This window comes from Ornithorhynchus anatinus, chromosome 17 (assembly GCF_004115215.2).
Source record: "Ornithorhynchus anatinus isolate Pmale09 chromosome 17, mOrnAna1.pri.v4, whole genome shotgun sequence".
NCBI classification, from domain to species: domain Eukaryota; kingdom Metazoa; phylum Chordata; class Mammalia; order Monotremata; family Ornithorhynchidae; genus Ornithorhynchus; species Ornithorhynchus anatinus.
Genome location: NC_041744.1, coordinates 1777846 through 1790419, shown reverse-complemented (window position 1 = coordinate 1790419; position 12574 = coordinate 1777846). Strand labels below are relative to the sequence as shown.

General features: G+C 62.7%; 1 protein-coding gene across 5 annotated transcripts in view; it reads right to left on the bottom strand.

Moving 5' to 3' along the window:
- The window catches only part of CUX1 (cut like homeobox 1), a 204190-nt gene that overhangs the window by 85151 nt on the left and 106465 nt on the right, over window positions 1–12574 (bottom strand). For all 5 annotated transcript variants that reach the window (XM_029082234.2, XM_039914459.1, XM_029082236.2 and 2 more), the window contains exon 4: window positions 4710–4788. In XM_029082234.2, the coding sequence (XP_028938067.1) occupies window positions 4710–4788 (79 nt within the window). The remainder of the gene's footprint in view (window positions 1–4709; window positions 4789–12574) is intronic.

Here is a 12574-nt window from a genome sequence, read left to right as displayed (position 1 = left end):
GTCTCGATGCGGAGGGTGCCGGGACCACCCTAGCTATTTCCACGGAGGGGGGGCCAGGGGAGATAGGAACGCGACGGGCAGACTTACGGCCACACGCTCACGCACGTGGGCGCGCACACAACGCCGTACCCGCCGACACAGGCCCAGGCGGGAACCCGCGTCCGCACAGACGCCAACACGCACCCGCCCCTCAGGTGAAGAAAACCGACCGATTCCCCCCCAGGTTCGTTCCCCTGGCCGAAGCTTCCTCTCGACCCGGACGGCGGCTACCGCCCGGGGTCTCGGGGACGGGAGAGGAGCCGAGTGGGATGGACAGAGAAGAGAGAGCTGAGGTCGCTCCGCCTCCCTCCCCCGCCCCCCGAACCCTCTGCGGACCCACCAATGGGCTCCCTGAAGAGGCAGGCTCGAGGGGCCGAGGTCACCGGCGAAGGCGCGGCCACGGCTCCCGATTTACGGAGGCAATCTCCCAACCTCTGCTCCGGGGACCGGGAGGGAGCGGGGAGGTCCTGCCATTGACGGACCGGTTGACTGATTTGGGAGAGGAAGCAGCACGGCTTCCACTTGCCTCCTGGGTGACTCTGGGCAAGTCGCTCAACTTCTCTGTGCCTCAGTTACCTCATCTGCAAAGTGGGGGACACGACAGTGAGCCCCACGTGGGGCAGGGGCGGTGCCCAACCCAATTAGCTTGTATCCACCCCAGCGCTCGGAACGGCGAGCGCTTAACAAAGACCGTATTAAAAAAAAGAAGATAAGAGAAGAGGAGGGGAATGTCTTCTACGTTGAGAGTGCACATTTTGGGTTCACAGGGACGACACACAAACGACCGGAGGCTCTCTCTTTCACCCCCACACACACGCACCCCCAGAGCAGGTCAGGGAGGTGAGAGGTGAGAGCCACCCCACCTCATTTCTGGATAACAGTCAACCCCAAGCAGTCCCTCCCGGCAGCCCACTGCCCGTTAATTCCCGATCCACTCCCTCCCTTGCCTTAAAGCGGGAAGGAAACCCAGCTCCGGCAGCTCGCTCTCCACGCCGTCTGCCGGGACCCCGCTCCTGGGGCGTTTTGAGCGCTGCTATGGGCGAACCGGGGGGCTGGACAGGGTGGACGTTGGCGGGAAGCGTGAACAGTCCATCGGCCCCGCGATCCTCCGGCTCTAGCCTTTCTCCGCTCTCAAACAGGAGAGAGCGCCCGACTCGCCCAGCCCCGTACGTGCAGAGCGCCTGCCGGGAATTTTGGGGAAACCTGGACTCGAGTGGCGCCCAAGCCGGGCAATCTGACGGCCAAGGGGCCACGCTGTCCGCTGGCACAACGGGTTTGGCCAGCGCCGGAACCCCGTCCCCGAAGCACCTCGACGCCCCGGTCCCGCGGCCTTTCCCGCACCGGTCCCGGGAGAGCTTCAGGGAACGCTCGGGCATCGAGAGGGATTTTCCGGAAGTCGGAGCTGCGGGACTACTTCGTCCAAGCAGACGGGACGCCCCGGGGGCCCCGGCTCAACCCCCTCCTCTTTCCGCCAAGCTGCCGACCCCCAAGAGCCGACTCTTCACGGGGGACGGCGAAGCTTCACCACTCCTGGATTGGGGCACCTTGACCCGGACGACGGCCCCGCCGTGTACTCTCAGTCTTCGGTACGGTTCTCTGCACACGGCAGTTAAACCTGACCGAACCGCCGTCCTCCTCAGAGAGCCCCCACGTTGCCGTCGCCGCAGACGGCGAGGTCAGGGGTCATTTCCTGCAAGCCCCGTTACATTCTGGAGGCTTGGCTCCACAGGAACAGGGAAGGAACCACGTCCAGATTGAGAACGTGACAGCTTCAACAGCCCCGGCCTCTACGGCTCCAGCTAACTCTTTGGTGTTTGCTTTCTCTCTTCCCGATTCTTAAAATACATTTTTTTTTGGGGGGTGGGGGATGACTCTTTTAGAGTGGGTGGGCGTTAAAATTTCGTCCGGTCGAGACAATGTGGCGAGAACGAATCCAATCCTCGCTCCCCCCGTGATGACGGCTCCCGAAGGGGACCCACCTCGGAAGGAAGGAAGGAAGGAAGGAAGGAAGGGAGGGAGCGTCCGACGTGAGGCCGAACGGACGGAAATCCCGACGGCTGTCGCTTCTTTCGCCTTTGACGGGCCCCAGCGGGCCTCTCTGCCTCGGGCCCCAGGCCCACTCTTCGGTCCGAGGAGGCCCTCGCCCGCTCCCCGAGCTGGGGCTTCCTTTGATCCCCACTCCGCGCTCTCTCTCGCTCCCATGATCTCTGACCTGACCGTGAAGCTTCAAACAGTCCCCCAGAAACTTGCTCATGACGGGCGGGACCTCAGACCGGCGTCTAACCGGAGGCTGGGCGGCCCAGAGGAAAGAGGCCCGGCCTGCTCGGTCTAGTCCCAGCGGGCCCGAGGGTCTGCTGGGTGACCTCGGGCACGCCCGTGACCTCTCTGGCTCCCCGAAGAGGAGGACGCCACCTTGGGCTCGGCCTCTAGCCTCCTCCTCTTCCTCCCGCCGAACCTCCGCCTCCCACCTCTCCCCCGGCTATCCCGGCTCGGTGGCGGGCGAGCGCTCGGGGGCTCAGCACGGTGCTTGGCACCCGGCAGGCTCTCATCCGATACCGCCGCTCGGCAGATTTCGGGGAACCGCCGGCGATCGTCCCCGTGGCCGGACGTTCGGGCAGTGGCGGGCGGAGGCAGGCGCCTCGAGGGGGTCGCGCCGCGGGGAAGCGGATCCACGAGACCCGCGGTCCCGGTGGCGAGCGAATGGGGTCACACGGGCCGCCCGGGGGGTCGGCTGGCCGGGGGTCTCGGGGAGGGGCGGACCCGGCTCTGTAAGCTAGGGGGCAGCAGAAGTCTTCGGGAGCGGGCAGGGGAGCCCCTCTGCCCCTGCCCGTGGAGGACCCGGGGGGTGGGGGCCACGGGCTGCTCCCTCATCCCGCCGGACCACGGCCCGTCTCTTCTCCAACGGCCGAAACCAGCGGCCGGCCCGGTGGGCGGCCGGTGAAGCCAACTCTACCGCAGACCGGGGCGAGGGGGACAGGCACCCACTGACACGCTACGGGGACAGCGCCGACACCACAGACCCGATGGTTCTTTCCAACGGGACGAGTGGAACCCAAGGTCGGGGGAGGGGGCCGACCTGGAATCTCTTCCTCGTGGGGAACCTGGGCGGGTCCCCGGGGGTGAGACCGGGTGACGCCCCTCCCTCATGGGGTCCTCCTTCCTGAGTCGGCGCGGGACGCCCCCAGGAACCCTCCGTCTCCAAGAGGACCGGGGTGGGGCTCCCAGACCCGAGGACCTATCCCACACCCCAGAGTCACACGTGAACCGCTTAAGCACACGGCCCTACCGGAGAAACACGCATCCCCTCCCCTGCCCCGCTGCCACCGTGACGGCGAGAACGCCGGCGGCTGGGGGGACAGACTCTCGCCCGGTTATCGGGACATAAATAACGGACGGCAAACGTCCGGATCCAAAATTGGCCCCGGCCTTCTCCCTCTACCGCTGGCCGGGGGCTCCGGCTCCCCGACATCCCGCACACGGCAGTGAGAAAGCCGTCTGAAGGCACCGTGCGGGAAGGACCAGAGGTCGAGTCGGGGTTTGGGAAACCGAAGGGAAAGGGAAGATCCAGGAACGGCTAAGGGCGGGCAGCAACACGAAGCGCGAAGCGGCTTAGCGGACAGAGACCGGCCCGGGGGGGTCAGAAGGACCTAGGTTCTGATCCCGGCTCCTCCACGTGTCCGCTCAGCTCCTGCCCCCTCCGACCCCACTTTCTAGACTGCAAGCTCCTTGTGGGCAGGGACCGTGTCTGTTAAATTAGACCGCATTCTCCCAAGTGCTTCATACAGTCCTCTGCACAAAGTCAGCGCCCGACAGATGCCACTGATCGACTGATACTCCCGCCCCCGGGTGGGTAAGCGCCTGGTTGGCACGGACTGTGTCCACCATCTCTGTTGTACTGGACTTTTCCGAGCACTTAGTAGAGGGCTCTGCAAACAGTAGACTATAAGCTCGTTGAGGGAAGGGAATGTGTCCATTTTTCTCCTCTCCTCTCCCAAGAGCTTAGGAGTGCTCTGCGTTCAACAGATGCAAGTGAATGAGTAAATACCACCGACTGATTGACCGACCACCCCAACCCACACGCGCTCGGAACCTCCCACAGCACACAGCCGCTCCCACCTTACAGACCTCACCACCTGAGCAGAGACTCCCAGCCATATCTCCCTCCCCCATTTCCTCGTGTATGATTTCTGCCTCGGTGTCCCCGCTTGCCTGTAAGCTCCCTGAGGGCGGGGAATCGGACCTACTAACTCTACCGCACCCTCCCACGCGCTCGGCGCGACGCGCAGCGCCGACTTCTCACCCTAAGCGTGGGGGGGAGAGGGTGGGGATTTGAGGTGAGGGGCTCTCCAGCCCAGAGCACAGTTACGCTCAACAAACGCGGCCGACGGGGGTGAACGGCTGGGACCCGCGCTCGGCTCCGGCCTTTCAAGAGGCAGAGTCCGCCCCGCGGGGCAGGCGGGACGGCGGCCGATGCCACGGGCTGAGCTCTGGTTTGGCCCAGCGTGTCGCCCGGAGGCGGCCGTTACGGAGGTGCCGTGCTTACGGGAAGAACGCGACGTCCGGGAGAACTCCGGAGGGGAACGTGGCTTGGGGACGGAGGTGGCGTTTCTCGGACGGGGGACGCGGCCCCGCCGTGCGACCGAGAGGACAGAGATCGACCCCCGGCTTACCTGGAACATCAATTAATCTCTTATAGACATTCAAGAAGGCAGCCTCTGCTTCTTTGCTTCTTTTACTCAGTGCATCAATCTAAAGGGGAGGGCAGAAACAGAAATCTCAGATTCGATCGTGAACAGAAAAAGCATCTCACCTCAACCCGGGTCGGGGGGACCCGATCGGCTCCTGACGTCTCCGAGCGCCTGCCGGGCTCGGGAGGTCTTCCGGGGAGGGTCTGATAGGAAGAGGAAGGGGTTACTCCGGCCCGGGCGGAGCGGGTTGAGGGCCCGAGGCCGACGCAAACACCAGGGCAAAGCGGAAGTGCAAACTGCTAGAAATGAGTGGCCAAGAAGCAGCGTGGCCCAGTGGACGGAGCACGGGCCTGGGAGTCAGAAAGGAACGGGTTCTAATCCCGGCTCTGCCACTTGTCTGCTGCGTGACCTTGGGCAAGTCGCTTCACTTCTCTGGGCCTCATTTTCCTCATCTGTAAAATGGGGATTAAGACTGTGAGCCCTACGTGGGACAGGGACTGCTGTGTCCCACCCGACTGCCTTGTGTCTACCCGGCGCTTAGAACGGTGCCTGGCTCGTAGTAAGCTCTTAACAAACACAGTCACCATTAAAATTATTCACGGCCTGGTACCTGGAAGGTCTCCCCTTCCCGCCTGGCCGGATTCTCAGAGCGGAACACCGGGGACTCTGCAGGGGGGAGAGAAGAGGCCCAAAGGGGGGTTGCCATCCGGCCTCATTCTGCCGTTCCCCGAGGAGTGAGAGCCCCCCGCCCTCACACGCACAAAGTGCCCTTCGGAGCCTGCCCCTTCCACGTGCCGCGGTCACCGGACCCAACCCCGGCCACCCCCTCGGAAGCCCCCTCGGCCCCGATCAGCGCCGTGAGGTGGCTCTGGCCGCCCGGGGCCCGAGGACGGCTCGGACACGCCGGGAAACCCGTTTCTCACCTGACTGACCGTGTCTCCCCCCTTCCCCGGTATCGTCACGGAAACGAGGCCGGCCGACCATTTCTACAGGATGTGGGCACTTCAAGAACCTGCCTGGAGTTCTCTTTCGCCGGAGGATCGACTCGGTGAAAAGGACAGGAAACTGCAGATCCCTTTCCCTGGCTCTAATGCCACACTGTCTTCTCTGGCTAAATCCCTTCCGCAGGGAGGCGGGGGAGTGTTGGTCGCCGCTGCCTACGCAGCCCGGCTGAGGCTTTCACCACGCGGGACTCAGTCCCCGCTGACCCAGAAGGAGTGAGATGTGGCAAGGACGCGGGGTTCTCTCTGTACCCCGGCGGCCCTCGAGTGCAAGATTTGCCGCACCCCTTCTCCTACCGGCCCCCCGCCCACCGGCGGGAAGAATGCGACGGCCCGGAGAACTCCAGAGGGGAAAACAACGTGGGGACGGAAGAAGAGATCTGGACGAGGCGGGAGAGGTCCCGCGGGCTCGGGGGGGACCAGACGAGTTAGCGGGGGTCGCCAGTTGAGAGAGAGATGAGGACGCCTGGGCGAAACCCGGTGCTCGGATCGGGGGCCGATCCGCACGAGCGGACGCGCGTCCGCCCGGCTCCGAAGCGCGGTGGGGCCGGCCGGCCGCCCCGTCTCTGCCGCCCTGGGGCACGGTGGGAGCCCGGAGCCGCTGCAGGCCAGGGTGGGGGAGCCAGCCAGGAAGCCACCATCCGGGGCCTTCTCGCCCCCCGACTGGAAGGCTTCGGGTCTGGCCAGAGGCCTGGGGCGGGCGAGGCCCACGACGGGCCGAGGCCGGGAGTCCCTGGTCCGATAGCCGTAGGGGCCACGGTGGAGGGGGCTGGGGGGACGGCTCCGGCCTGGAGAGGCGGGCCGGCTGCTCGGCCCGGGACGGAGAGCGTTCCTTGCTCTCTTTGTGCTCTTCTGCCAAGTCGGTCCCCCACCAGCCCCCGCCCCCAACTCGCTAACCCACTCCGAATCTGACAGGCTGCTTAATTTCTCTATTTTTAATCCCCACGGTACAGATGTAACTAAATTCTGTGCGAAAGTATGAAATGCTCTGCATATTTTATTCACACTTTCAAAAATGCGCCTGCCATTTGAACGTGGGCCTTATTTCTGAACTCTTCGGGGGTTCGTTTTTAACATGTGCCTTTTCCAAAGGCAGTTTACGCTTTCCCCTTTTGGGGAACTGCAATCCGCTGAGACCGTCGGCTCCCCGAGGGTACGGATCGTGCTAACTAACTCTATCGTACTTTCCCAAACGCGCAGTCCAGCGCCCCGCACGGAGGGAGAACTCCGTAAATGCTACAGATCGTCTGACTCCCGGCTGTTTCCGGCGGGGAATCGGGGATCGGGGTGGTTGGTTTTTCCCCATTTTCTCCTCACTCCCGATTCCAGAACCGGACGGCCCCACTCGAGTTACAGAATTCTGCCGCTGGTCCCACGTTTCTCACGAGGCCGATTTCTTTCGTTTGAGACCGGCGATCCAAAAATGACAAACCCTCCAATTTCTCAATCGGTGAAACTTCCTGCCCCTTGGGATTTGAACAGAGTCCGAGACAAGGTCGCAAGCTCCTCCTGGATGGAAAGCTCCTCGAGGGCTGGGATTTGGTCTACCGACTCTATAGACAGCGTACTCTCCCAAGCGTTCGGCGCAGCGTTCTGCACGCAGCAAGCGCTCCATATGTACCACTGATTGATAAGAGTCGAAGCGCACCATTCGCAGGGCCCGTCGGCTTGGAAACGCTCCTGCCCGCGAGCACGTTGCCGCTGAGAGGAAGGCCCCGGGGGTCTCCGAACGGGGACGGTCCGGCCGCCCAGTGGGAAGGGTTCTGCCTCAACTGCCAGTCGGGCCCGGCTACCACGTCTCGCTCCCGTGGAATCTCGGGAGCCGGCACGGGCCCGGGTGGGAGAACCGTCCAAACTGAACTGAGCTGCTCCAGCGTGGTCCGTCGCCCCCGTCCCCGGGGGGTGCTTCCCTAGGCGGTCCGGACTGACCTCTTCTGGGTCGCGTAAGGACTCGGGGAGCCCGACGCCCCAGCCAGTAAGCGGAGGGCGCCCGACGAAGAGCCGTGTCGCCAATCCCCCGGATTTCCCGTCTCTTCCGCCGTCGGCTGGACGTCCCCCGCTTGGTTCTCCGGGTCGTACTCGAGCCGGGGCTCCCCCGAATCCTCCCAGTGGAGAACCGGCCTGCGTGACAGCCATTCCCCAAGGGACGCCGGGAGGCGCCGCGTCTTCGACGCCACCGGACTGGACCCGGGGTGAGGGGAGCGAGGGCAGGGTGGGAGGAACACGGGGGGGGGGGGGGGGGGGGTGTCTCTTCTTCCCCGGTCTCCCGGGCCCCTCGGCCGCTGGCCGACGGGACCTCGGAGCCAGTTACCTCCTGAAACAACGAGCTGGGCTCCGGATCGCCGACCCGCATCTGGGTTCGGCGGGGCTCGTGCCGGGCAGCTGGCGACGCCCGACCTAAAGTGGACGGGACGCTGGCTCGGGAGCGGGCCGCGTGCCGTCGACTTCCGCGACACGGACCGATCTGTTACCGCCCGGGCCCGCTGCCGCCTCCAAAGCTCCCGCTCCGTCCCGACCGTTTATTTCTGACCGCAAAATTACATCGGTTCGACCGAGAGCCGCCTGGGGTCCTGAAGAGGTTAACTTCTGGAGAGCCTGGCCGCTGGCCAGCCCCTATACTAGACGCCGGGGCCAGTACCACGACGGCACCCGGGCTGGCCGTGATTAATAGACTGCTGAATTCGCTCCTTTCCGCATCCACACGCACTGTTCATTCCCCTCGCTTCCATAGATCACGGACTTATCCTCCAGATATCTGACTGAAATTGAATTTGGCTTCTCTCTCAACCGTTCATTTCCTATGTTATGCAAGGTTATAAACTTTTTCTGCATGAGCAGAACCAAACCAGCTGCAGCTTTGGAAGAGAAAATGTGTTTTCCATCAGGAAGCTGGCCTGAACGCTTAACCGCAGTTCTGCCGCCGCCCCTAATTGAGTCGTCGGAGGCTGAGCCTACGGTCAGATGCCGTATTAATTAGGGCCTTTGAAATTACCGCCGGGAAACGAAAGGAGGGAAGGGCAGCGCCAAAGTCCTCCGAGGGCCATCCCCCCGGACCCCCTTCCTCCGGGGTGGCGGGGGGAGGGCGGGAGGTTAAGCCGGTCGGGGGCAGGCAGGGCCGAGGCCGGAGGAGTTCAGTTTCCGGGTTCCATCCTTCAGGCCCCAGGCCGGCAGCGACCTCTTCCCACCCGGGACCGGGGCCGTGGGGTCCGGAGGGCGGGCCACGGGAAATCCTCCTGGCGCCTGAAGGCTTGCCCCCCAACCCCCAAGCCGCCCCCGACATACCCAGTCCTGCTGGCAGTATCGGTCCGAGCAGGGGGGTGTGGGGCTTTCAGTTGGGACCTCTCTCACAGCGATGGATACAGAGTAATCATCTCATCGTCACTCACTCACGCTCTCTCCCCTTCCTCCACCGGGCCCTTCCCACGCACCTGCCCGTCCCTCCGTTGGAGGACACGGCCCCCAGAGCCGGGGTGGGCTCACCTTTGACCAAGGGAAGCCCCCGGGCGACAGCGGGCTGACGGGGCCTCCCAGAAACCCGTAACTCGCCCAGCCACCTCGGTCCCCCTGACCGCCGCCCGACTTGGGTCTGGCGTGCAGGTGGCCTGGTTCGATCCGTACGGAGGCTTCAATCCCCCTTTTCCCAGAAGGAAGCCGTCATCCACTCGGCCGCCGCGGATGGGGTTTTCTTCCCCGCCCCGCTAGGCAGTGCGGCCCGGCGGAGAGGGCCCGGCGCTCCGGATCAGGAGACTCGAGCTCCGGTCCCAGCTCCGCCCGCGCCGGCCTGCTGGGTGACCTCAGACAGTCGCTTTTTTAAAAAAATAACAATATTTGTTACGTGCCTACTACGTGCCAGGCACTGTACTAAACGCTGGGGTGGATCCAAGCAAATCAGATTGGACACAGTCCCTGTCCCATATGGGGATCGGGGTCTCGATCCCCATGTTACAGATGAGGTAACTGAGGCCCAGAGAAGTGAAGTGATCCGCCCAAGGTCACACAGCAGAGAAATGGCAGGGCCGGGATTAGAAACTCCCGACTCCCAGGCTCGGGCTCTATCCACTACACCGTGCTGCTTCTCCTTTTGCAATAATAATAATAATGATGATGTTGGTATTCGTTAAGCGCTTACTATGTGCAGAGCACTGTTCTAAGCGCTGGGGTAGACACAGGGGGATCAGGTTGTCCCACGTGGGGCTCCCAGTCCGAATCCCCATTTGACAGATGAGGGAACGGAGGCACAGAGAAGTGAAGTGACTCGCCCACAGTCACACAGCCGACAAGTGGCAGGGCCGGGATTCGAACCCACGACCCCGGACTCCAATCTTTCCGCCGAACCACGCTGCTTCTTAGACCACCATTCCGCAGGGAGCATCTGGCCGGTTCGGGCCTGTTGGAGGCCAAGGGGGTCGGGGGCAGTCAAACAATCAGTCGGTGGTATTTAAAGAGCACTCTCTGCGCAGAACACTGTACTAGGAGCTTGGGAGAATACAAAAGAGTTGGTAAACGGTGATATCCCTGCCCCACAAGGGGCTTATTATAGTCTAGAGGGGGAGCCGGGCATTAAAATAAAGTACCGAGAGGGGAAATGACAGAGAATAAGGATCTGGACATCAGAGCTGGGGAGGATGGGTGTGGGGCGAATAGCCAAGGATCTAAGGGACACAGATCCAAGTGCGTAGGGGGTCGTGCATAGGGGAAGTGGGGGCTTATTGGGGGAGGGGGGAGGCCTCTTGTAGGAAGGGTGATTTGAGGAGGTCTCGGAAGGTGGGGGGAGCCGTGGTCTGCCTGAATGAGCGGGGAGGACGTGAGCACGGGGTCGGGCGGTAGGACAGACGAGACCGAGGTGCAGAGAGGAGGCTGGCGGTACGCGCAGGATGGGCTGCGCGTAATAAGAGATCGGCAAGGTGAGGTGACGGGGGGAGAGCTGATTGAGTGCCTTAAAGTCGCCGGAGGGGAATTTAAAGCCGACGGAGGGGAGTCTCTCCTGTTTTTTTGCTTTCGGTGGCATTCGTTGAGCACCTACTGTGTGCCAGGAACTGTGCTGAGCTCTGGGTAGATACAAGCCAATGAGGTTGGACACAGTCCACTTCCCACTTGCGGCTCACAGCCACCCCCATTTTACAGGTGAGGCACCCGAGGCACGGAGAAGTGAGGTGACTTCCCCGAGGTCGCCCGGCAGTCAAATGACAGAGTCGGGATCAGAACCCAGGGTCTTCCGACTCCCACGGCTCGCGCTCCGCCCACTAGGCCGGGCTGCCGGCCTTGTTGCGGAGACGGACGAGCGAAGCCCCCGGCGGAAACCCACGCCGACTTTCCGTCCCAAAAGGTCAGATAAGGGCGAATGACTTTTCTGGTGACTGAGCCGACCCTTGTCACTGTGGCCGAGGGGGGATTAGAGAACATTTCTTGGCCGTAAAACAATGCCCGACTAACAATCATAACCATCACGGCAGAGCCGGGGAGGAGAGAGATTTCTGAAGCTACTCGGAGTTGCCTCGCCGCTATCTGTTTGCCAGCTTGCCCGCTCGGCTTGACGCCTCCCCCTGCCTTCGTCTAAACGTGTTCCCCCACGGCCTCGAAGCCCCCTCCTTCAGGAAACCCTCACCGATCGACTTCCCCCCGTCTTCCCCGGTCCCGCCCCTCCCTCGGCCGCCTGCCTGACGGACTTCTCGGCTTATTTACCGCTCTGATCTTCGCCAGGGGCTCACGATGTGCACAGCACAGAACGAAGGCACTCGATTATTTTATATCGGTTCCCTCCCTCTCACCCGTGACCCTCTCGTCCGAGTGCGCTCTCGGTCTCCCTCCCCCTATCAGACTGTGAGAGTGTGTTTCGATAGCGACGTTAGTCATTGTTAATGAAGATATCAGCAATGAAAATAACGATGATAACAACTATAGCAATAATAAAATTACTGGGGTGAAGAAGGAGGGGGCAGAATCTGCAGCTGGGGGGGCGGGCAGGCACGTGTCCACTTGTGAAATGACCGGTCCGGGCAACCGGGCACCCTCCTGAAAAAACCCGGGGCCTCTGGCACCCAAAGGGTCGGGACGGAGGAGCCGGCCGGCTGACCACGGGGGGGGGGATCTCTTCCCCAGGCAGCACCGGCGACAAGGAGAATGGCCACTGTGGGGGCGTCTGGGGTGGCCCGGCGGGGCGGCTGCACGGCCGAGTTCTCACGGACCCGTGTGGGCGCGCGTGCCGTTGGCTTTTCTTACGGATTTCGCAACAAAATTAGCTTACGGGAAGATGGGTCCGGCCCGAGCGGGTTTCAGGTGAGCTGGAAATGCACGCAACTGACATTTACTTCACGGGAGTGAGGAGCGAAGCTAGAGGGTGGCGGGGGAGGTGGGAGAGAGATGGGAGAGGACAGAGGAGGCGGGAGAAAAAGAAGAAGGAGAAAAGAGATGGGGGAGAAGAGAGGAAAGGCCAGGGGAGAGAAGGGGGAGAGAAGAGAGGAGGAAGACAGGAAGGAAAGGTGAAAGGGGGGGAAGGAGAGAAATGGGAAAGGGGGGGGGGAGGAGAGAAAGAGGAAAGAGAGGAGAGGGAGGAAAGAGGAAAAGAGGAGGGTGAGAGGGAAAAGGGAGAAGAAGAAGAAGAGAGGGACGAGAAGGGAGAAAAGAGACCGAGAGAGGATGAAGAGAGGGGAAAGAAGAGAAAAGGGAGAAGAGCGTGAACTCCACCCAACTTGACGCTGCTTGGTAGCTGGATGGGGAGGAAGGGGGAATCCCTGGGGGCACGGTGGTGGTGGTGGTGTTGGCATCTGGTACACAGGCAGGCCCCGGACTGGCTGACCTCCCCCTCCCCGCTGTGGACGGAGGGTTCCGCTCAGAGTGAACGCAACG